Raw genomic sequence first — 25462 nt, forward strand, 5'->3', positions numbered from 1 at the left:
CACTGGGGAGTTTCGGATGCGTGGAAGGAACGCTTGGAGAGCTAGAAAGACTGCTCTTAGCTCCAGTAGGTTGATGTGGAGTTTGGATTCCTGCGACGTCCACTTGCCATTGATCTGGAGTTCTTGGAGGACCGCTCCCCAGCCTTCTAGGGATGCGTCCGTTGTTATTACGTGTGGTTCCGCTGGAAGCAGGAACGGTAGTCCCTGTGACAGATGTCTGGGCGACCTCCACCACTGTAAATGGGTGACCATAGCTCGTGTGACATGTATGCGGTCTTCGAAAGATCCCGCAGCTTGTGTCCATTGCCTCGTTAGTTCCTCCTGGAGAGGGCGCATTTTTAGACGGCAGTGTGGGATGAGCATAATGCATGAGGACATCATGCCGAGGAGGGACTTGAAGGTACGGACCAGCAGAGTCTTTCTCGATACCACTAACGTGGCCAAGGAGATGAGTTTGGTCTTTCTCTCCTGGGAGGGGAAACCTCTTGCGCGGTCCGTGTCCAGAGTCGCTCCAAGAAAAGTGATGACTTTGTTTGGTTCCAGTGTCGATTTCTCTCTGTTTAGGGTTAAGCCTAGGCGGTGGAAAATATTCAGACAGGCGCTGGAGGATGTGGCTGCGGCTGTCGCAGACGGTGCCTTTACCAGCCAGTCGTCCAGGTATGGGAAAACCTGGTGACCCTGTTGACGAAGGAAAGCTGCCACAGGAGAGAGGCATTTTGTAAATATCCGTGGGGCAGATTTGAGGCCGAACGGGACAACACGAAATTGGTAGTGGTCTCCTGCCACTGCAAACCTGAGGTACTTCCTGTGTCCCTTGAGGATAGGGATGCGATAGTAGGCGTCCTGCAGGTCTAGGGACGTCATGTAGTCGCCTTCCTCTAGGAGGCCCAGGATTTCCTGTAATGTGACCATATGGAACGACTGTTTCTTTAGGAACACATTGAGCGCTCTGAGGTCGAGAATTGGTCTCCACTTTTTTCCTTTCTTGTGAATTAGGAAGAAATGGGAGTAGAAACCTTTCCCTTTTTGGGTCTGAGGAACTCTCTCTATCGCTCCTTTTTGAAGCATGGAAGCGATTTTCTGAAGAAGCAGCCGTAGGTGTCTGTGGGACCGTTTGGCTGGTGGTGTCGTTGGGGGAATTGAGACAAATTCTAGAGAGTGTACGAATTGGATGAGTTGTAACACCCACCGATCTGTTGTTATTTTTTGCCAATTTTTTAGGAAGAATGTGAGTTTCCCTCCAAGTCTTAAAAAATGCAATGGTGGATGGACTGGCCATTGGAATGCGTCATTGGCGGTTGCCAGCTGGTCTTTTTTGGTTCTTACCCCTGTAGTTTGACTTATTGTAGGAAGATTGACGTCCTGTCTGGCCTTGTCGCTGTTGGTACTGCGGTTTGCTCTGGGTGTACGGGTAGGAGGAACTATTCTGGTAGGAGCCTCTATATGCAGGTTGTCCTCTTCCTCTGTTACCACGAAAGGACTGGTTCCTGAATTGCAGAGTTCCCAGAGCTTTGGCGGTATCTGTGTCCTTTTTGATAGTGGTGAGTGCCTCGTCAATCTTTTCGCCAAAGAGATGTTGGCCGTCGTAGGGCATATCGATGATTTTTGTCTGTACTTCCTGACGGAAGGAGGTGGCCTTGAGCCAGCCTTGCAGTCTCAGAACAGCGGCACCTGCCAGCTGCCTGAAGCCAGTCATGGCGACGTCTATTGCACAGTCAATCAGCTCAGAGGCAGATGTTTGGCCTTCTAGGAGAAGCGAATGTGCCTCCTCCTTTAAATCCTCTGGTAGATTAGCTAGGTAGGGTGCGATGTCTGCCCAGAGTTGACGGTTGTAGCGGCCCAGAAGTGCTATTGAATTCGCCACCTTCAACGTCATTGCCGACGTGGTGGAGAAACGTTTTCCAATGGTATCTAGTTTTCTGCCCTCCTTGTCAGGTGGTGTCGACAAAGGAGATGCTGGATTACGCGAGTATTTCTGCGCCACTTGTGTTACCACGGAGTCTGGTTTAGGGTGACCCGTGAGGCATGCTGGCGCCGATGAGGTTGCTTTGTATTTTTTATCAAGCCTGGGCACTACCACAGGAAATGAAGCTGGCGTTTGCATTAGTTGTTTGCCTTGTTTCCAGAGGAAGTCAATGATCGGGATTGACCTAGTCGTCTTTTTTGTAGGTTCCTTAAAATCGTAAAGGAAGCATTCAGTCTCCTGTGTTTCCATAGACATATGGAACCGTTTGGCTGCCCGCTCTATGAGGTTATGGAAACCACCGATGTCTACAGGTGGTGATTCCGAAGACTGTGGTTCTGGAGAGGCCGGGGATTGTGCGACGTAGTCCTGATCTGCATCAGGGTCTGATTCGTCGTCACGGACCTCACCTTCTTCATGATCTCTCTCCTCGTCGTCAGACGAGAGAATGTCTTGTGTTGGCTCCTGGTCTTTAGTAAGTACCAGTGGAGGAGGCTTATGACGAGGCACAGGAGCAGGTACCTGTGCAACTGGAGGTGCAGGTGTAGTGGTTTTCTCTGGGAACCGCTCTTTGTAGTCTTTAATGAGGAATTGCAAATCCGAGACAATGGATGCTGGTAGGCACACCATCGGTGTTACTTGTGTGTGCACCTGAGTATGGACAATCTGTTCTACGTGTTCCTCCTCTTCCTGTTCTTCGTCTGTGCTTTGGCACTTAAGCACCAAGTCAGATGGGCTAGTGGCCTGTGTATATAACTCCTCCTCCGACTCTTCATCTTGCAACAGGCAGGACGGAGTCAGTTGTTGCACCTTACTGGGTGACGTCAGCTCTGGCTTTTTCGTTATTTTAACTGTGATATGGGATGTCTGGGCATCCATGGTATGCGACAGTAGCTCAGACTCTTTCCATGAGCCTGCGGCCGTCAACGATTGTGTCGACGGTGCCGCCGAAGAAATTTCCTTCATCGACGGTAATTTACTCTTCGTCGACGGTGTCTCCGTCGTCGATGTTCTCGTCGACGTAGTCCTCGTCGACGGCAATTTCTCCGTCGTCGACGATTTCGTCGTCGTCGATGGAAAACTCTTCGTCGACGAGAGAGGCTTCGTCGACGTCACGGTCTTCGTCGACGGAGTCGTCGTCGGTCTCTTCGACGTCGATCTCGTCGTCGACGGCACAATCTTAGTCGTCGATGGGGTGACTGGGATGGTAGACGGCACGGGCCTACTCGCCGACGATGAAGGTGTCGTCCTTGTCGTCGAGGAAGTTGCCGACGATGCCGTCGTCGTCGACACTGTCGTCGTCGACGTCGAGACGGTTCTTTGCGCTGAGGTGACCATTGACGTTGTCGTCGTCGTCGAGATCAGCGGCTGCTTCCTGGAGACAGGAAGGTCCTTGTCAGACACTGGTGTTCTGCCCTCTGAAGACTTTCTGGAGGCCTTCTTAGGAGGGGTGTCTGAGGGGCTAGGGGAAGTAACCCTTGGCCTCTTCAAGGAGAACTGCGAAGTAGCAGAAATACTCTCACCTTCTGATACCAAGTCGCTTTCAGGTTTGTTCTTCAGTCTGTTTAACCATAGTAGTAGGCGTCCTTCCCGGTCCTTCAGGGTTTTGTTCGAGAAGGTTCTACATATCTTGCAGTCCTTGACTTGATGTTGAGGGTAGAGGCAATATAAACAGGTTTCGTGTTTGTCCTCTACATGGAGCCTTTTTTTACTGCAAGAAGAACAGGCTCTAAAGAGACCTTTTTTCTGGCTATCAGCCATAACAATGAAGTTGGAAAAAATTCGTTTTTTAAGAAAGAAGTAAGTTTTCCTGAGGAGAACTCAGGTGGAGACTCCCTAGCACAACGTGCGGTAGAAAATCTGGGAGACTGAGGCTCCTGACAGGAAGGTTCCAGAAGGAGGTGGTAGCTGATTGGTTGGTTCTCTTTACTTTGGTCCTTTTTACAAAAGGACACAGATAGGCTACCAACTTGGGACCCTTGGGCCTACTCTATTTTGGTCCTTCTTATATAAGGACGTAGATAGGACACTAAGGTGAGATCCTTAGGCCTATTCCTTTATATGTATGTCTATAGGACATTACTTTTTTATATACCGGAGGCTCCCGTCTCGACGACGGGGAATGATTCAGGCATGTGAATCTATGAAAGACACCCAAATACTGGATAAAGTGACGTTCTGATGACGCAAGGGGCCTCATAAATGAGGCCCTACGTTTCCCCAAAGAAGCCGTACCAGTGGAGCAACTTTTAAAAGTCTCCACATTTTTCCAACTTTGCATGCATTATACAACAAACATATAAAGTAGGAAAAGTATTAAAGCATTATTATCCTCTACCAGAACAAAACCTGTGCTTGACAGTACGACCACACTCTGTGTGTGTGCTGGCACATGGCAGCCCCAAAGTGCGTTAGAGCAACGAGACAAAGATACCAGGGGCGTAACACAGGCCCACGCATCCCCCGCAGTGCGGGGGGCCCTCAAGCTTAAGGGGGGCCCCTCAGCACTGCACTTCGGCCTGAGAGCTCCTAATAGAGTCTGGAGGGGGCCCCTCCACGTACCTGGCAGGGGGGCCCCCTCAATTATCGTTACGCCGCTGGCACCATATCTTTGTAGATATGGGGCTGTTCTGTTCTCTCTCGTTCAAGCAATGCTTCACAGGAACTGAGGTATCTGCACTGCATTGCTAGAAAAATTTGTAAATCTATCCATAAATATTTCAAGAGCCACGTTATTAATTCACACTATTTTCAGTGTATTTTTATGACAAATGGCTGCACACAAAAGGTGAGGGATGAAATGTGTCGCTCGCTGTAGCATTTCAACCCATGATACCTCCTATTAGACCCAGCCAGATGCAAGTCAGCCATGGGCCTGCTCGACCAGGAACAGTTAATTTCGAACTGCCAGGCCAGGTTCTTTCTGAACCGGACCACAAGAATCCCAAGTAGGCCTAGGCAGAGCTCACAGAGTTCTGCTACGTGGAATTCCATGGAATGGCCCAAAAACTCAGCAAGATACTGCGGATTTCCGCGAGCAGATGGAGCTGCTCAACACATCCGTTTGCGCTACATTTTTTACACTTGGCAACGCGACTTGAGCTATCGTGCTCTAAATCGTGGGCCAACAGCGCTCAAGGAGAAAATCTGCTCGAGGATGCATCTGAATGCAGTCACTGGTGCTCTCTTGTGCTCACTATTGTCACAGAAAAGGTGCTGAATTTCACAGGCGCGGCCTAAAGCCAGGCTAGCAGCTGGCAAGTCTTGCTGGTGCTCGGCAAATCTAGCTGGCTCTCGCAGGCGGCCGGCAAATCTTGTTGGCCATCGCAAATGCTTGAAAAAACCAGGCTCAAGTGCGCCAACCAAAAATACATTCCGCTACGAGGCGGAAATCAGAATTTATTACGAACTCCGCATTTCCCATGGAGTTCCTGAATTCCACAAATTCCGCGAGCGGAGTAGAATTTTACACCCAGGCCTAATCCCAAGACCGATTTCAGTTTAATTGGGACTCTTCCGGTGCAGCTCGGTTCCAGTGGCACTGTGAGCACAAGCCCCCCTTCTTGGCACACCCATGGCAACTTAGGGTGTTACATTAAACATACAAAAGGTGATGGAAGAAATGCTCACTGTGCACCGGTGCAAGTTGAATCAAGCGGAACCTGACAGAAGAGGCCCAAATAGGCCATAAAGGGAATAGGGGTTTGCATATTAAGAATTGGATGAGGATTACATATAGCCAGATGCTGAGGACTAGAGGGCAGGAATTAGTGAAGGTAGTAACCTGAGTTATGCACCTATACCATAGTTTATCTGTTCTATTCAGATCAGCAAGTGCCAAGATTTATAGATCAGCAATTCCAGCGTGAAAGTCCTGTGTCGTTTATGCATCACATACATGAACTACAGACTTAATATTTCATAGTACTGCTGTTCTGATAAATCTGGGTGTATCTGATAGGCCAGTCAATCACTTCTCCAGCACACCAATCCCTTTCACCCCCATCATAAAAGAAATGTCATTTGATCTTCTGCAAGACATGTCAAGTTTGGCATAATTATTACTAGTCATTGTGTAGCCAAGATTGACCCTCACCAAGTAGTAGCTGTCATCTGCCCCCAGGGCCTTTGATAGTCCGAAATCACTGATCTTGGCATAGTGTTGGTTGACCAGAAGGACATTCCTGGCTGCAAGGTCTCGGTGCACAAAGTTCTTTTCTTCCAGGTATTTCATCCCCATGGCTACCTGGTGCATGAGCTCCACCACGTTGCAGATGGGTATCTGGTCTCTGCGTGGACGAAGAGAGAGCAGAGAAGAAGAGAAGTCAAAAGGAGGAAAAAGGAGGAAGATTTAAATCAACAATGGCACTGCCACTGTCCACTTGATCATATGCATTTGAAATATATGGACAACTATTCCATTCTGGAAAGATGGCTCAATGGATTAACCGCTCATTGCTGAAACAAGTGAGAGGACAGCAGGAAAGCAAAACCCACACAGCACTCATCCTTCTGATGTTTGATAAACTGAGTACCACTAACATGAATATTAGCACCACCTGTTAGTCACCCCTCCTAGTAATGGCAACCGAAGCCAGGTGCTAACAGCTTTAGATTAAAATACTTATTATTGTTTCTATCACGCATCTTACAGTGGGATGTCCAGAGGAGGCCTAGGATAGCCATATTTATGTCATACTTTGACAATCACCACTGGATATATAAATTAGGATCACTGAGATAGATCAATTACAAGTGTTGTACAATTTGAATTTGATTATTTGTGTGCAAATATAAATGTGTTTTGCCTTGAACTCCTGAAAATGTAAAACATTATCAGCCTTCCTGGATCTATGTTGGGCACCACAGATGGATTGTCCACTGCCTGGAAAAGTTCCCCATGGTATTTGAAGAGATACTGAAAGTTTGGTTGAGAGACTTTTTAACACCACATTACCATTGATGTGTCTAATTTTCTAAGAAGCCCTCACTCTTAAAATAACTAAAAGTGTATTGGTTTTAACCCACAATTTCCTAATCTGCTAAATCTCCAGGAATCACTTTTGTGGACCCCTCATCCCTCATTCCTCATCTTAAGGGAGCTGCACAGCCTGATAACTCCCACGATCACTTTTTTAATAGCAAGAAGCACGTAGCCAGTTGAAGTCAGCAACTCATCATCTGGTTTCTGGACTTCGGCAACACCATCCTGGTGGGAGTACCTCGGTCGTATCTTGTTCTCTCAAAGTCGTTCCTCACTTTAGAGCAAGTCTGACTTCTTCCACAATGATTAATGGTCACATCTCCTCTACACTCAAGGACTACACCGGATTCCCACCGAAGCAAAATCATAATTCCAGAGCTGCAGTACTGCCTGTAAAGGAGTTCATCTAACAAATGCAAAAAAGAACAATTGATGGACAGAATGCTGCACAATGTCAAACATTCACCCCCAGTACAGAGATCTGGGTCTAAATCCATCGTTTTTTGCTCCCAATGCCATTCCAGTTCAGAATCAGCCATATGCAAATCAGTCTTGACCCTGTGCCTCATGGGAACAGTCCAGCCCGAATTGCCAGGCCAGGTCTTCCCTGGACCGGAAAGAAGCATCCTAGGACCGGGTCTAAACTGGGGAGGCATGGTGAGCAAAATAACAGTGGATGGAATCCAGATCTATTGACTGAGGGAGAATGTTTGATTTGCTCTGCATTCCGTCAATCATATGAGTGTTTTTTGCATTCATCTAACAAAGCCAACATTTCTCACCACCTTCGAAACACCTCAGACAAACAAAATCGCTTTGGAAGTATCTGTCCCATTGCAAGCAGCTAGATTTAAAACCTCGAAGTAATGAAACAACCATGTGCATGAGACATTATGTGTATTTGTAAAGCTTACTATCATCTGCGAGGGTATCCGGGCTCTGAGCAGTTATGTGTACCTAGCCCTGACTAGGGCACTTTGGTTCATTGAATAGCCAGGACATCAGCATCTTGCGGAATTCCAGAAGAGAGGAGGAGGCTCTGACGTGGAGAGGAAGGTCGCTCCACCCTCATTCAACAAAACTTAAACAACTATCATGTGCGGTTTGCTATCCCTCCAAATCCTCCTGTCTTGCAGGAAGTCATTAAAACCCCATTTATTTTCTGGCAGCTCCTCAACTGTTACAAATGTTATAATGTAAATCTTACCTAATATTTACTCTTCCTTCTCTTGTTTTTAACATTTTTTAGCATATTATTGATCACCACAAGGCACCCAAATGCCTCCTAGGTGCAATAGTGCTATAGAAATATGTTAAATACGTACATAAATAAATCTCACCTCTTTGCAGGCAGGAATTTGTTGAGAGGGCCGCCGGCTGCCATCTCCATCACCAGCATGAGAGACTCCGCCTCGCAGACGCCAATCATTCTCACGATGTACGGGTTGTCCAGCTGGTGCATGATCTTGGCCTCCTTCATCATCTCGTCCTTCACCCCCTTCTCGTTCTCACTCTTCAGGACCTTGATGGCCACATCAATTTGCTTCCTGCAAGATGGGACCAAATGAAGGACTACATAGGAGGCTTTGGTGACCAGCACTCAGCACATGAAATGGGCACGTATTTACATTGTTTTATGAACTGTATACAAATCAAATGTATGTACACTTTTCTACAAATCAGTAGATCCAAGGAACTGTAGTTTGGATGAATTCTACTGATGATGAGTTTGACTTCAAACTTGGTCGCGGAAAACATTGCAGGCCTGATTCACTCAAATCATAAAACTAGCTGGACAGAGCCTTCGCCCAACACCCCAAAAGACTGAGGGTCTTCCATTCCTTTTCATGCCTCAGCACGGGATTTACTCCTGCTCTTGGTGGGAGCAAATCTCAGACTATTTCTTGGTTGGAAAAATTCGGTTTGTGATTGGCCTCTCTAGGAAAGTGGAGTATTTTTATATGATGATGCTGGTTAGGCTTCACTATGTAATACTCTCACAATACCCCAAACATGGTCCTTGGATTCACTACAATAAATCCTTAGCTCAGTCCTGGTAGTGTGGCAAAGAACAGTCAGGCTTAACTAGAGGAACGTGTGTTAACCTCTTCCATTCTCATGACGGAACCGTTCCGTCACGAGCCACGGGTGGGCTGTGCTGGTGACGGAACGGTTCCGTCACGACCCTACCGCCACGCCTGCGCGGCGCGAATTCCGCGCCTGCGCTGACGTTCTAAATAACGGGGGGGGCCGTGGGGGAACCCTTCCGTCACAAGCACAGCTCACCCGCAAGCCGTGACGGAGCGGTTCCGTCACAGGCACGGAACCGACACGCGGCCGCCCCACCCTCTTAGCGCTGCGGCGGAATAGCCGCCGCAGCGAAGGGGTTAAGCATTTCAGAGTACCAACATGGATGATAAGTAATTGACACGACTTGAAAGAAATCTAACACCAATAAAGAAGATTTTTATCTTAATTTAGACACTGAAATGAATGAGATCAGATACATATACCAGAGTGGTGGATTATAGAAGAGAACATAGATCACAGCAATTCACTACTGCAGAACTATTGCATTGTGGTCAATGGTTAAAAGTGGTAGTGACAATTGGTCACTTGCAGGTCGAGTTGCGTGGAACCCAAGGAAGGTAAAGGTGATGCGGTCCTAGGACCAAGTCACAACAGTACGTTCGATTTTACTTGGCTCGAGAAGCATTGATGCAGAGTTGTCCTGGTGGTCGTTGCTGCTGAAGTGGGCGAGTTGCAGAAGAGCTGGTTTTACCACTTACACAGTGCTGGTGGGGAACAGGTTGAAGAAAGTCGACAACGAAGCCACTGCTGACATTGGATGATGGTTTTGCTGAATTCCCTCGAGGTGCAGCGTCGAGTAAAGGGGGTGATAGCTTGACTGGGGACCAACAAGTTCACACCTCGTAGCAGGGGTCAAATTCCTGTGTGGAAGGGCGGTTGGCAGCCAGAGCACAGGAAAGGCTGGGGCAAGCAGATGTGCAACATCTAAGGTAGTCACATGGGTGCATGCCATACCGTCCTTGACACAAGATATATATCAGGGGTGATGAGGCATGTTGCTTAATACCAAACATGAGATATTTAGGCAGTACCATAATGGAGCTGCCAAACTCTGGTTTGCTCGGGTGCTAGTCCATGTTATACTATGGACCATCTATCACTTATAGCGTCCTTAAACGATAGAGGCCACTATATGGACATATAAGCTTGCACTTACATGTTCATATCTTTAATTTAATACACCCTGCCTCCTGGGCTCAGGAGGCATTCCTTAGGGGTGACTGGCATATATTAAAAATAGTGCATTGACTTTGCCACACATGGTGAGTACAAAGTAGAGTTTGAGCAGTTTTCACCGCTCTTGCAGTCCGTAATGGCAGGCCTGCTGTCAGTATTTTACTTGAGTCACTCAGGGTGGCACAAACAGTGCTTGAGGCCCTGGTGACTCCTTTCACATCCATACCCTGGGTACCACAGGTACCATATACCAGGGACTTATAAGTGGATTAAAGTCCTTTGTTATTTTGGGTTATCAATTCAGACATTTCCGTTTCAGGGGGAGAGCACTGGCACTGGTGCCTGGTTTAGCAGGCTTCAGTGCACTGTCAGAGTCGGAAACCAGCATCTAGTAGTCCAAATGGGGGCAATAGGTGGGTGGCATCCGCAAAACTGCCTCTTTTCTTACAGCCTCCCATTGACATGCTGCTGTTCACAACCTCTCAAGTATTAACCTCCCTTGAAACATGCAGTCCCCATGTTTTGCATAGCCTTTACTCCCGCAGAATATTACAAAAGTGTGGGGTTTTAATCTCAGGGATAAAAATGATTTGCATGTGCGAGGTCAAACATTGCAAATAGCTTGCACTCCATAATCCATCCATTTGCACTCATAAATTTGACTTACGAATGGAAATAGATTTGAACCGAGCCCTGTGTCTTTAACAAAATCTCATTATTTTCAGTCATACTTTTTATTATTATGGCTACAAATGTTTATAAATAAGGTACGAAATATTTCCACATGAGGAATATGTAAAGTGCTTTAGAAGGTGGGTGACAAGTATTAAAGTTGAGCCGGCTTGATTTCCCATGAAATAGAAATCTGACCCTACAGCAGATCCTTTCCACAAGGCAACGCTGGTGCATCTGAGCAAAAGAGTCAGCTATAAACGGCGGCTGGGGGAGCCATGCGGTTCTCTGTCTCTTGCTCATTATATTGTTGTGGATTCCTGCTTATTTTATTTTTACAAATGAAAGCTATTTTGGGCGGGGACTGCAGGGAACATTCTCTGGCATCAATGCCATTGCTGCAGACTATATCTTCAGCACTATTAACTCTTTTACTATTCTCACTTCCAGTGCTTAATCTGAGCCGGTGGTTTCTGGAGCTTGGCACAGGCATTTCATTGTCAACACCGGTGCTTGTGACAGCCTGCCACTAGGTGGCGTTGTCTGGCTAATTTAGAGATGACCACAACAACAGTTAATTATTATTTCAATATTCATTAAAAATCATCTGCCGGCCAAGCCATTCTTATGGCTTTGGGGGCCTGAAATAGTCTGAATTATCACACCTGTTGGAGTGAGATGGCTAGAAGTTGTGTTGTTGCTATCAATGGCAGCATGCCAGGTGCAATGGGTGGTGCAAGCTGCAGTGGCCCTGGCACTTACTTTTATTAAAAATTAAGCACTGCTCACTTCCTTCCTGGTGTCAGCTCCACGCTAAGGCTGAGCAGGAGAGTGGGCACATGAGGAGCACCAGGTATTGTTGATCCAGTGCTCAAAAGGGCTGTTTCCCAAAGGCATGTATGAGTTCATGAAGTAGTTCTGTAGGAAAAGGTCTCTCCATAGCAGCTGCTGTGCTTCCAGTGTCTCCACTAACTTTCCTCCCTGTTTTTCAATTGAGCAAAGATCTTTTGTAATGAGACATTACATAAAACCCAAAATCATTGGGGCTGGCCAACCAGGGCAAAGTGTTTGCTAAAGTGGATCTGTACCCCGCCAAGATGCCCAGTCCGGGTCTTGTGGGTGCACGCTGTTCTAAATCATTGACCGGAGATCTAGGACGACCACAATCACTGTAACCCACATCTTAACCACCTTGAGTTCTCCAAACCATTTTAATAAGAACAAAACAGTTGTTGCCCCGAGGATGCAGGAAAAAGAGGATGGAGGCGGCCTCTGTGAACCAAGAAATCTAAATCAAACTAGGTCAGAAATCTCACAGGGAAAAAGCATCTTAAGGGAGATGCCATCTGTGACATCCTAAAAGAGGGTCAGGATCCCAACATTGGAAAGACCCTCTGACATAGATGGGAATATAGCTGGATGGTTATAGACAAAGGAAGCTCTGTCATCACTAAGGAAGACAAACCAGAATCATGGAAGTCTCAGGAGGCTCCAAAGAAAAAACTGTTAGCATGGCTGAGCTTCAAACTTGGACCAGGTGATAGTTATAACCTCAGATCTAAAAAGGGTGAGGAGACAGGCAATCTGGGAGTGGGTAACAGACAGACATCATCATTCTAGAGTGCGAGAATGCAAACCTCCTGAAAAACCTTATAAATTAATAAGGCATGTTCACTGTTCAAAATAGTTGTGGATTCCTATGTTTCCATTTTAAGTTCCAAACTAAAACCAAACATTGCATCCCTAAATATCCAGTCGTATCGTGGGTTCAGCCATCAAACGTATAATTGAGAAAAAATCTGCACTTTATGCCTTTGAGAGCACTTTAATTGAATGTACTTTAACTAGGCTCGGTATTAAAATGTCGATTGGGGATAAGGGATCCACTCCCAGAACACTTTGTCTTGTTGGGTTCCTAGTCTTGTATCTCATGCTTGAGACAAAAAGTTTGCACCTTAATGCACAGCCCTTTAATCTGTAATGTCACTGAAATATAAAGGGATCTCCTTCTGCTTCCTTTTCAAACCATTGCCTTCCTAAATTGCCATTTTATAAGTTTGGTCATCTGTTCCTATTTGTCTGCAGATGAATTTTTTTCTCTGTCAATAACTATTTTAAAAAAATATTTTTCTTTTTTGCCAGTAGTCAACTTCGTATTCGGCTCAGCAGGCAGCTGGGATCCCCATTGTAATCATTTTAATTAATCGCACAATAAACTGATTCATCACTTATCACTTATCCAAACCATGCCCCTATAATGCTAGGTCCCCCTTTCTGAACTGATCAAGAGATCCTACAAAATCTAAGCCATGCCCATATGTATTGTTTCGTTCCTTCCATTTTTTAAATTTGGTGTTCCCATTTTGTTTACTGCTTGTCAGACCCCATTCATGGGAGAGCAGAACTAAAGAAAAATGACATCTGGGCTACAACTGAAATAGTTAGGGTTGTTTGTCCCGGGTGTCCTGTGGTCTGTCCTACAACTGCTCAGGAAAACGAGCTGCCAGAACCTATCTGGGAGGTGGTGTCTGGGCTGAGACTCAGGCTGCAAACAAACAACAGAAACAATAAGGATTAGTTACTTACCTGTAATCCTAGTTCTCTTCCAGGGGTATCCTCATCAAAGTCATAAGCACTAGAATATTCCTGTCCATGCGCGGGACCCCGGAAACACAATAATATATGTGCCCCACATATATGTATCTCCATATATATATATACATATATATATATAAAAATAAGCAACTGCAGTCTCATACACATCAGAGCTGAATAATGCTGTAAGGACTCCCCATTATATCATGAAAACATGCATTAGAAACAGGGAAAAACAACAATAAAACATGTTTTGACAATACCTTTAAAATACAAGAATCCTTTGCCCGGGGAGGCGGTAGGGTTGCTTATGACTTTGATGAGGATACCCCTGGAAGAGAACTAGGATTACAGGTAAGTAACTAATCCTTCTCTTCCAGGGGATCCTCATCAATAGTCATAAGCACTAGGATAGAATAGTGAGCCTCACCTCATCCCCCTGCGGGCAAAGGAACATAACGGTAAATTAACCAATCAGCTTAGATAACCAAGCCTGGACAGATAGAACACTATCCGAAAAGATTCCTCAAGGAGGCTTGGCCCACTTGAGTATCAGCCCTGGAATCGGATTCAAGGCAGAAATGCCTTGTGAAGGTGTGAACCGATCTCCAGGTTGCAGCCTTGCAAATTACTGACATTGGAACATCATGCAGGAAAGCCACTGTGGCTGATTTACCGCTAGTGGAGTGTGCTTTAGGCGACAACAACAAGTGTCTTTTAGCCAGCTGGTAAGCCAATTTTATGCAGGACACGATCCATCTGGAAATGGATCTTTTAGAGGCTGGGAAGCCTGTTCTCATGGCACCATAATTCAAGAATAATTGTTCCATTTTTCTTATGCCCTTGGTACACTCTAGATAGAATTTAAGCACTATTTTTACGTCCAAGGAATGAGGCGACCTCGCCGCATGAGTTGCGGGGTTTGGAAAAAAGGATGGCAGGGAGATTGACTGATTAATATGAAAATCAGACACAACCTTACGTAGAAAAGAAGGGTGGACCCTTAATACAACTCTGTTATGGTGAAAAACTGTGTAAGGCTCTTTTGCACACAGCGCTTGGATTTCACTTACTCAGCGCGCTGATGTTATCGCTACCATAAAAGCGGCCTTCCATGTCAGATGCTGTAAAGAGGCCTTGTGAATGGGTTCAAAAGGAGTACCCATTAATTTGGACAGCACCAGATTCAACTGCCAAGGAGGAGAAGGGTTTTGAACAGGGGGATATACTTTCTTCAACCCCTGTTAGAAGTCCTTAACCAACTGCATTTGAAAAAAGGAAGGTTGGCTGGGTGACTTTCTGTACGCCGTAATGGCTGACAAATGAACCCTGATTGAAGCATATTTCAAACCAGCTTTAGCTAGATACAGAAGGTAAGGAAGAATGACCTCCTCCTGTCCCTTCATAGGGTCAAAGTGATTTTCAACACACCAAAGGAAGAACCTCTTTCACTTGAACGCATATGACGCTCTTGTGGAGGGCCTCTTAGCCTCTTTCAAAATGTGCATGCAATCTTGTGGCAGTTTCAAGTGTCCCTATTGAAGGACCTTAGGAGCCATGCTGCCAAGTTCAGTGAGGGAAGGCTGGGATGGAGAATCTTCCCGTCCATCTTGGTCAGTAGGTCCGCTCTGCAAGGTAGCCTCCTGTGTGGGAGCACCGACAACTGAAGGAGGTCCGGGTACCACCACTGATGCGGCCAGTCTAGAGCTATCAGAATAATTTTCATGTTGGATCTGATGAGCTTGGACACCACCTTCGGGATCAGCGGCAGAGGAGGAAAGGCGTTGGCAAATGTCCCTGACCAATCCATCAAAAGCGCATTTCCCCTTGTCCCTGGACGGTGGAATCTGGATGCGAAGGCGAGGCATTTTTTGTTTTTGTCATCTGCAAACAAATCTATTGATGGACGCCCCCATTGATGGAAAAGATCTGCCACCACCTCGTCGTGCAGCACCCAGTCTGGCTGATCTTCGAAGTGCTGACTGAGCGCGTCTGCTTTGACATTCTGCTCTCCTGGAAGGTGCACTGCTATACGGAGAGGTTTCGGGCTAGTAGCCATTGCCAGATCGCTTGAGACTCCAGGGAGAGAGGGCGAGAGCGTATACCTCCCTGCTTGTTTAGATAAAACATGGTGGTTGTGTTGTCTGTTTGGATCAGGACTGAGTTGGACGTGATCGAAGGTAGAAAAGCTTTCAGAGCAAGGTGGACCGTCGTAGCTCCAACATGTTTATGTGGTAGGACTGTTCCTTTGTGGACCATCGACCCTGCATTTGAAGGCACCCCATGTGTGCTCCCCATCCCTGCAGAGATGCATCCATTACCAACGATTGCACTGGAAGTGGCTGGTGAAAAGGGACTCCCACCAACAGTTTTTGAGGTCGAGTCCACCACTTGATGGATGTCTTCGCTGCTTGGGAGAGCACGATTCGATTCTCCCAGCGACCTGTTGCATGATCCCATTTGTCTTCTAGATCTTGCTGCAACGGTCGCATTCTCAGCCTGGTGTTGGGGATGAGAAATATGCAGTAGGCCATTGACCCCAGCAGGGATGCAACTTGCCGGACTGCTGGGTGTTCTGTCTGGAGCAGAGTCCTGCACTTCTGCTGCATTGAAGAAAGTCTCTCCTCTGAAGGAAACGCTCTTCGTTTGTTTGTATCCAGAATCGATCCTAGATAGTGGATCGTCTGGGTGGGCTGCTGCACGGACTTCTCCATGTTGACATGAAGGCCCAGGTCGTATAACAGCTGCAGACAAACTTGGAAGCCGCTCCTTACTTGTTGAGGAGATGGTCCTTCGAGAAGCCAATCGTCCAAGTAAGGGTAGACGAATAGACCTCTTCTGTGAAGGGCGGCTGCCACCACTGCCATGCACTTGGTAAAGACTCGTGGGGCAGACTTAAGCCCGAAGGGCAATACCTTGTACGGATAGTGTTTGTGTCCAACCACAAACCGCAGATACTTGCGATGACGTGCAGCAATGGGTATGTGGAAGTACACATCTTGGAGGTCCACCAAACACATCCAATCTCCTACTTGCAGATGTGGACATATTTGATGAAGGGCCAACATGCGAAATGTCTCCTTCACGATGACTCTGTTCAGAAGGCGAAGATCTAGGATAGGTCTGAACTTGTGCTCCTGATCTTTTTTGGGCACAAGAAAGTACCTGGAGTAGACTCCGTTTCCTCGCTGGGAGGGAGGGACCTCTTCTATGGCTTGCTTTTGAAGAAGAGCTTTCACCTCCTGTCGGAGCACCTTTAGTTGGTGAGGACGAGATCTTTTCGGAGGAATGTCCTTTGGAAGCACACGGAAACGTAGTGTGTATCCATTGCAAAGTATATTGAGCACCCAACGATCTTTTGTGATGCTGCACCACTCTGCCAGATGATGTGAAGCACTTTCTCCCACTGGAGTGGGCAACGGTGCCAGAGGAAGCCACTGCTCATGACTTTCCTCCTGTTCTAGCCGTGGTAGAGGACTGCTGCTGGTGTCCACCTCTACCTCTGTTCGATTTACAGCCCTGATATTGAGACTTGCCCTGGTTTTTCCCCTGGGACCATTGAGGGGTTTGAACCCTCTGTTGGGATCCCTTGCGCTGGTTGGACCTGTATCGGCGCTTGAATTCTTTCTTCTTTTCCAAGCTGACGCCCTTGAGGGTGTCAAGCTCTGCTTTCATTCTGCCCATCTCCTCATCTGCATGAGTGCCAAAGATAGAGGAGCCAGAGAATGGGAGATTTAGAATTCTCTGTGGCGCGTCAGGCTTGAGACCTGTCAGCCTCAACCACAAGGATCTTCTGGCGCAGACTCCATGAGCATAATAATGCGCCGATAGCGTAGCGCCGTCGGCTGCCGTGATGATCATTTGGTTTGCAACAAGTGATCCCTTGGTGACTATTTCATCAAAGTCCTTCTGATCCTCTTTTGGTAGCTTCTCCTTGAAGCGGTCCAAGGAGTCCCACAAGGCCCTGCCGTAGCGGCCTAACAACGCAGTCGCACTGGATACCTTTAGGGTCGAAGCTGCAGAGTTGCAAACCTTGCGTCCCCAAGAGTCCTGGGACCTGCTTTCCTTATCAGGGGGGACCGATGAAGATGCAGTGATAGCATGAGTCTTCCTTGCTGCCGCAACGATTACTGAATCTGCAGGCGGATCCGTCTTCAAGAAGACGGGGTCTGAAGAAGCCGTCTTGTACTTCTTTTGGATTAGAGCTCGCACCGCCTTGATCGTGGCTGGCGTAAGGAAGATGTCCATCACAGGGTCAAGAATACCTGGAACCAAGGGGAGCAATGGACGAGACGCCGCCCTCTGATGCAGAGTCTCGAAGATCACCGTCGTCGCCACCTGAGGGACGGGCATTTCGATGTTGAGCTTCTGAGCCCCACTCTGAAGCACATCATGTTAGTTGTTGATAACATCTGTCGGAGACACCCTCGAGATAGGGCTGTCCAATAATGTAGGGGAATAATCCCTCTTTGACGAGCGAGTTGAAGAAGAATAAGAAGTAGATGGTGTCCTCCTACTTCTGCGATGGACACTATACCTTCGTCCCCGCGATCTGTCCGTGCGATCCTCTCGTCTGGGGGAACATGATCTGTCATGCCTTCGTTCTCGGGATCTGCCTGTGCGTTCGCCATGTCTAGGGGAACTCGACCTGTCCACTTCTTGCACCAATCTTTGCAAAGGTGACCTATGGATAGGACTGGCATATTCTTGCATCCGAAGTGTCTCCCCAGTATCTTTTCAGTGATGCAGGGGGAGAAGCGATCTTGGGGACAAGTGCACAGCAGAGGCAGTCTCCCTTTGATGTGATGGGGACTGATGAGCAGGTCTGCTGGCTTCTGGAGAGGCTGATCTCATAGAAGGCTTTCCAGAGGCGTGAGAGGAAGAATGGCGCGAAGCTGATTCCGTCACCAGAACCACTGATCCTTCCATAGATCTCACTGAGGTAGGTCTTTACGCCGGGCGTGCGCCCCTCGACGTCGAACCGGACCTCCTCCTTGACGTCAATCTACGGTCTGATGTGACTGGTCTCGATGGTTCCTTACTCCTCGACGCCGGTGCTGACGACGCCTGGACATCCCTTCTGCTCGATGCTGAACGTCGATCCAACCGCGACCGCCGCTGTTCAGATCCAGGTGAGGGGTCTCTGCGCCTCGACGTCGAACGTCGGTGTGAAGACGACGGCGGAGGACTTCTCTTACTCGACGCGAACGTCGTCGAGACGATGGAGGAGTGGTGTCTATCCTCGACGTCGAAGGTCGTCGAGACGACGGCGGAGGGGTGTCTATCCTCGACGTCGATCGTCGTCGAGACGACGACAGAGGAGTTCCCATCCTCGACGCCGATCGTTGCCGGGTTGACGACGGCGGAGGACTCTCGCCCCTTGACGCCGATGGACTTGCGACGACGGAGGGGAACCTGCTCTCGACGCCGAACGTCGTGCTGATGACGGCGGAGGGCTTCTACTCCTCGACGCCGATCGTTGCCGGATTGACGACGGCGGAGGGCTTCTGTTCCTCGACGCCGATCGTCGCCGGGTTGACGACGGCGGAGGTTCACGAATCTTCAACGTTGACGACGTACCTGAGTGACGATGTCTTCTCGACGGCGAGCCCGCTGTCGATGGCCTTTTCTTAGACAAATGACCTACCGGTGGTCGATTTTTCAGCGGCGAGCCCGACGCTGATGTAGAAGGATGAGAGGTCATGCTTCTAGATGGAGTTCTAGACCTCTTGGAACCCTTCCTGACCGGAGACCTTCCTCTTGAAGATTTTTCTGCCAAGCCATACAGGCGAATCCTTTCTCTGTCCTTCAAAGTTCTCTTGGACAGGGTTTGGCATTGAGGGCAGGTCTTAGGGTCATGGTCTTCACACAAGCAAAGGATACAGACCTCATGAGATACTGTTTTGGCCTTCTTTTTACTACAAGAAGGACAGGAGTCAAAAAGAGAAGGCATTTTGAGTGTTACAAAATGCCAAAAACTGTCAAACAATGACAGAGCCTTACTTCAGAAGGTAGATGACGTTGAAGTAAGTCAAAAAAGTTGTGAAAAACAAAGATTATTTCTGATTACAATCAGAAAGAAGTGGAGCTGTGTAACCAGGATCCTTCCTGAAGGAGCCGGAAAGAACAACTGACCTAACTGTCACCCCTGAGGCATGTTGGGAAGCTGGGGGTCATGAGTGCCTTAAAGGCACGGTGCCAGTTTATCTCTATGTTGCTATGGGTTAGCTTTTCATTCTTTTTAGACTGTGTTTTTGCAATGCAGCCTAGGAGTTGTCTATGCTTTCGATCCTTTGTGAGATTTTCTGCTGTCTGCTAAGCATTAAAACAGATTCAAAACATGTTTTATTGTTGTTTTTCCCTGTTTCTAATGCATGTTTTCATGATATAATGGGGAGTCCTTACAGCAGTATTCAGCTCTGATGTGTATGAGGCTGCTGTGAGAAGTTGGCCTGATATATGATGCTCACTAGTTCTAGTGCAAAAACAACAAGTGATGGACTGAATGTGGATCAATGTCACACACTCCCCCAGTCAAAAGATCTGGGCCCAAATCCATCGTTTTTTTGCACTCCACACCACCCTGGGTTAGGCAATGGCGATATGCAAATCAGCTCTGACCCTGTTGCCCCATGGGAACAGTCCAGTCCGAACTACAAAAGCCATGTCCTTCCCAGAACGGAATCAAGCATCCGAGGACCGGACCGGTTTCGAGGTAACACCTCTCATCAGCCCGGCTAGCTTGACTCCAGTGGTGTGGAGTGCCTGGGACCCACGTCTGGGCATCCCCAGCGCACTTAGGGCGGCAATTGCAAAAACAACAAGTGATGGACTGAATGTGGATCAATGTCACACACTCCCCCAGTCAAAAGATCTGGGCCCAAATCCATCGTTTTTTTGCACTCCACACCACCCTGGGTTAGACAATGGCGATATGCAAATCAGCTCTGACCCTGTTGCCCCATGGGAACAGTCCAGTCCGAACTACAAAAGCCATGTCCTTCCCAGAACGGAATCAAGCATCCGAGGACCGGACCGGTTTCGAGGTAACACCTCTCATCAGCCCGGCTAGCTTGACTCCAGTGGTGTGGAGTGCCTGGGACCCACGTCTGGGCATCCCCAGCGCACTTAGGGCGGCAATTGCAAAAACAACAAGTGATGGACTGAATGTGGATCAATGTCACACACTCCCCCAGTCAAAAGATCTGGGCCCAAATCCATCGTTTTTTTGCACTCCACACCACCCTGGGTTAGACAATGGCGATATGCAAATCAGCTCTGACCCTGTTGCCCCATGGGAACAGTCCAGTCCGAACTACAAAAGCCATGTCCTTCCCTTTTGTAGTTCGGACTGGACTGTTCCCATGGGGCAACAGGGTCAGAGCTGATTTGCATATCGCCATTGTCTAACCCAGGGTGGTGTGGAGTGCAAAAAAACGATGGATTCGGGCCCAGATCTTTTGACTGGGGAAATGTGTGACATTGATCCACATTCGGTCCATCACCTGTTGTTTTTGCAATTGCCGCCCTAAGTGCGCTGGGGATGCCCAGACGTGGGTCCCAGGCACTCCACACCACTTGGAGTCAAGCTAGCCGGGCTGATGAGAGGTGTTACCTCGAAACCGGTCCGGTCCTCGGATGCTTGATTCCGTTCTGGGGAGGACATGGCTTTTGTAGTTCGGACTGGACTGTTCCCATGGGGCAACAGGGTCAGAGCTGATTTGCATATCGCCATTGTCTAACCCAGGGTGGTGTGGAGTGCAAAAAAACGATGGATTCGGGCCCAGATCTTTTGACTGGGGGAATGTGTGACATTGATCCACATTCGGTCCATCACCTGTTGTTTTTGCACTAGTTCTAGTGATCACCTTGTATCAGTCCAAACAACCCTTATGGTGATTGGTTGTAAGTCAACCTTATAGACCAGCTATCCTAATGGTAGCATGGACAAAGAAGTCTTAGGCTAAACTCTTTTGCCATGTGAAGCCAGCTGTTTTACCACATATAACCCCTTAAATACCAAATAAAAGGACACCACACAGGTAGTTATGAAAACAAACAAGATATTTATTAACTGACAAACACCTCTGAACTCTTTATGAGATCAGAGGGCTAAGCACATGACAAGACTCTTAAGAAAAATACGTTAAGTTGCACAAGTTTCAATGTTGCCCTAGGGGCGCAACAAACCATATACTAAACAAGTGGTATAAGGAAGTCGTTAGAAGGAATGGAGCTGTCCAGAGGCTGTAGGATCGCTGGGACTACACTATCCTAACCTTAGGTAAGTAATAGGAGGCCCACGGAACGCGTGTGCAGAGTGTGAACTCACACGCGAGATGCGTAACAAAGTCAATGGACAGTACAAATTACGAAAAGGTAAGTAATAGACAGTTCCGACTAGCTAGGACTAAAATGACTGGAAATCTGGACACTAGGAGAGTCACTCTACCCCTGAGCACCGATATGCTCTTGTTACCTCACCCACGGGCTGCGGGTGCATAGGTGTCAAAGTGTGTCGGGTTTCCGCGTTGAAGTCTATGGAGCCTTGAAGAAAGATGCTGCAGGCGACCAGGAGGAAGCTGTCCGGAGTGATCCAAGGGTGGATCAAGGAAGATGAAGACCTGAAAGCAGAGGGGACAATGTTCAAAGTCACTAGCCAGTGACTGGAGTGGAACCAGGAAGGAACCAGATGATGTCGTCGCGATCAGGTGAAGAATGGACGCTTGACTCTGCAGCCAGGATGGAGGCACGAGCTGTCCCACGCAGGGTCTCGCTGTCGGCAGTGTTGGTTCCGGATTCGGCGTCAACAGGCCTTGGCAAAGGCAACCCATGCGGCGAGTGGAAAAGGCGTCTGGTGCAGACCAGGAGGGTCCGGGGTGCTTCTCCTTTGCAGGGAAGCAAGGGCCAGTCTGGAGCAACCAGACCAGCGGTGTGGATTTCAAGGATCATCGTCTAGGAGGCCACTAGCCAGCCGGCAAGTGACCAGACAACGCGTCGAGCAGCAATCAAGAAAAAGGGCCCCACGCAGATCTCGTGGATGCTGGAGGGCTGATCTTCTGTGCAGGAGCTGCTCGGGGCTGGGGCTTCTCAATCCCCAAAGCACTTACTCAAGGATGCCTTGGAAGTCGTGCTGGAAGCAAAGTGCAGTTTCTTCAAGATGACAGGTCCCACGTGTCTCGTCGCACCCACGGATCTCAGCTGTGCTGCAGATGTAGGTAGAGGTCGGAGAGGTCTGGAAGTCCGGGTCTCGTCAGGCTCTGAAGTCTGGATCCACTCGGGAAGACGACAAAGTGAACCGCTGGAACGCTTGATGGTGCCTGCTTGTGCAGGGTGGTCACTCCTTGGCCACAAGGGAGATTTCTTCAGTCTTCTGTGGAGCAGAACGTCGAAGTCCAGAGTTTCTTCTTGTAAAGTTTCAAGTCAAGATTAATCTAATTTGGAATGGGACCAGCTCCTACCTTTATTCTCCTAAAGGGGGCGGTACTATGACTAGGTCCCTCCTATGGGTGGGACCAGGAAGGGGGGTGGTTACACCCCCTATCCTTTGTCCGGTTTCGCACCAGAGCTGGGGCTGGAGTGCCCCAGCAACTGGTTTGAGCCGGAGTATGCACAGGACACCTTGTGTGCCCCGGGCATGTCTCATTCCTTTCAGGCCTGTCCTACCCAATACACAAAATCCTGTCCGAGGTGGTGCTAGCACCTCCCAAGGCAGGAAACCCTTTGTCCAAGCCTCCCTCGCTGGAAGGACTCCCAGCAGCAGGAGGTCAGACTTGTATCTGTGGTGGCAGCATCCATTTTGTGATGCTGAGGCTCGAGTTAACTTTAACCGGGGTTCACAGTTACATACATGTCGTGCCCCTCTAGAAGGGTGGAATGCTACCCCCGTCGCCATAATTGGCGAGGGGGTAGTATTCCAATTCATATGACACCTTACTCGACATGTTTTGATAATGCTACACCAAAGTTAGCAATAACCGCGAGGATTATAATGCACTTAAGAGTATATGGTATAGCGTTATCTTGGGAACAGCTAAAGGACTTGGTTCCGAAAGCTGCAGACAGGCTCAGCTCATGCTAGAGCACTATCTCAAATAATTCTAAGCACTCTGCCTCCAGGATTGTCAAGGCCTGCCATAGGAGTGACTTATAGGAGTATATGTGTCCATTTTAGGGTTAGATATAGGTATACTATATCTAAAGCAAAGGGTGATTACACCACCTTGCCCCAGCTGATTGATCAGCCAGTTGTGTCAGATTTGGATGGCCAGCCAGGGGTGGCATAATGCATGCTGCAGTCCCTGGTAGGCCTTGGGTACACTTATGCCCTGGGTACCTATGGTACACTGTACAAGGACTTACAATAGTAGCCCAATACCAATTGGTAAATGCACCTACGGTACATGGATGTCAATTTAGAGAGAGAACAGCTAGGCTGTGGGTCTGATTAGCAGGCCCACAGCCAGGGAAAGTCGTAAACCAGTGAAGCAAAATGCAAAAATCTGGGGTGACCATAGGATTGCAGACCCTACTCTCCTACATAACCCCCCCCCCAAACTTAGGGACATTAAACTAACCTTGACCAGGTGAGTCTTCCTGTTCTAAGTGGAAATACCCGGAGAGACCATCTGCATTGCGATGGTCAGTCCCTGGTCTGTGCTCCACTGTAAAGTCCATCCCCTGTAGGTAAATGGACCACCTAAGAAGTTTGGGATTTTCACCCTTCATTTGATTTAGCCACAAGAGGGGCTTATGGTCTGTCCGAATCTTGAAGTGAGTTCCAAACAAGTATGGCCTCAACTTCTCCAGGGCCCAAACCACAGAAAAGGCCTCCCTCTCAATAGCTGACCAGCGTTTCTCTCTAGGGGTCAGCCTTCTACTTATAAAAGCAATGGGCTGGTCATGACCATCAATATTGAATTGGGATAGAACAGCTACCCCACCCAACTCAGAAGCATCTGTCTGGACAATGAAAGGTTTGGAGTAGTCTGGACTCTTGAGAATATGTGCAGTGCACATGGCCTGCTTTAGGTCATCGAATGCCTTCTGACAGCTAACTGTCCACTGAACTTTCTTTGGCATTTTCTTACTTGTCAGGTCATTAAGAAGGGTCACAATTGTCCCATAATTTCTGACAAATTTCCTATAGTAACCAGACAGGCCCAAGAAAGCTCTGACCTGTGTCTGGGTGGTTGGAGGAGCCCAGTCCTTTATGGCCTGTATCTTGCTCTCCAATGGTTGAACCTGGCCTCCACCTACAAGGTGGCCCAGGTACACAACCTGACTCTCCCCTATCTGGCACTTGGTGGCCTTGATAGTGAGGCATGCCTTTTGCAGGGCCTCCAAAACTTTCCTCAGGTGATCCTCCCAGGTGGAGCTGAAGACAGCAATATCATCTAGATATGCTGCACAAAAGTCATCCAATCCAGTGAGAACTTGGTTCACCAATCTTTGAAAAGTGGCAGGTGCATTTTTCAAACCAAAGGGCATCCCCACAAACTGGTAATGACCTCCTGGGGTAGAAAATGCTGTTTTGGCCTTGGCATCCTCAGCTAACCTGATCTGCCAATAACCAGCTGTTAGGTCAAATGTACTCTAGAATTTGGCAGAAGCCAATTTATCTATGAGTTCATCTGCTCTAGGTATTGGATGGGCATCTGTCTTAGTGACAGCATTGAGACCCCCGTAGCTACACAAAACCTCATCTCTCTCTTACCATCCTGGGTGTGAGGTTTAGGCACTAGAACTACAGGACTAGCCCAAGGGCTCTCTGAGGGTTCAATGACTCCCAATTCCAACATCTTTGTACTTCTTTCTTTATGCAGTCCCTGACATGGTCAGGTTGCCTGTAGATTTTACTCTTTATAGGCAGACTGTCACCAGTGTCCACCTCATGGGTGCACCAGTTTGTCTGACTGGGTGTCAGAGAAAACATTTGTCTAAAGGATTGAAGAACCTGTTTGCAATCCTTTTGTTGATGC

At 48.0% G+C, this 25462-nt stretch overlaps 2 protein-coding genes across 2 annotated transcripts in view; both read right to left on the reverse strand.

The window, feature by feature from the left end:
* The window catches only part of ZAP70 (zeta chain of T cell receptor associated protein kinase 70), a 126320-nt gene that overhangs the window by 26481 nt on the left and 74377 nt on the right, over positions 1 to 25462 (reverse strand). Inside the window, exons 10-11 of the mRNA XM_086947209.1 lie at positions 8288 to 8494; positions 6060 to 6252 (exon numbers count right to left, since the gene is read on the reverse strand). Of these exons, the coding sequence (XP_086803335.1) occupies positions 6060 to 6252; positions 8288 to 8494 (400 nt within the window). The remainder of the gene's footprint in view (positions 1 to 6059; positions 6253 to 8287; positions 8495 to 25462) is intronic.
* Positions 1289 to 3724, reverse strand: LOC147673361 (uncharacterized). The gene has a single exon (XM_086946510.1). The coding sequence runs from the start codon at positions 3722 to 3724 to the stop codon at positions 1289 to 1291; it is 2436 nt and encodes an 811-aa protein (XP_086802636.1).

Source organism: Lissotriton vulgaris, chromosome 12, assembly GCF_964263255.1.
Source record: "Lissotriton vulgaris chromosome 12, aLisVul1.2, whole genome shotgun sequence".
NCBI lineage: Eukaryota > Metazoa > Chordata > Amphibia > Caudata > Salamandridae > Lissotriton > Lissotriton vulgaris.

Excerpts from the sequence above, each read along its gene's own strand:
- LOC147673361 (XM_086946510.1), bottom strand. The coding sequence starts at position 3,724 with ATGGCTGATAGCCAGAAAAAAGGTCTCTTTAGAGCCTGTTCTTCTTGC.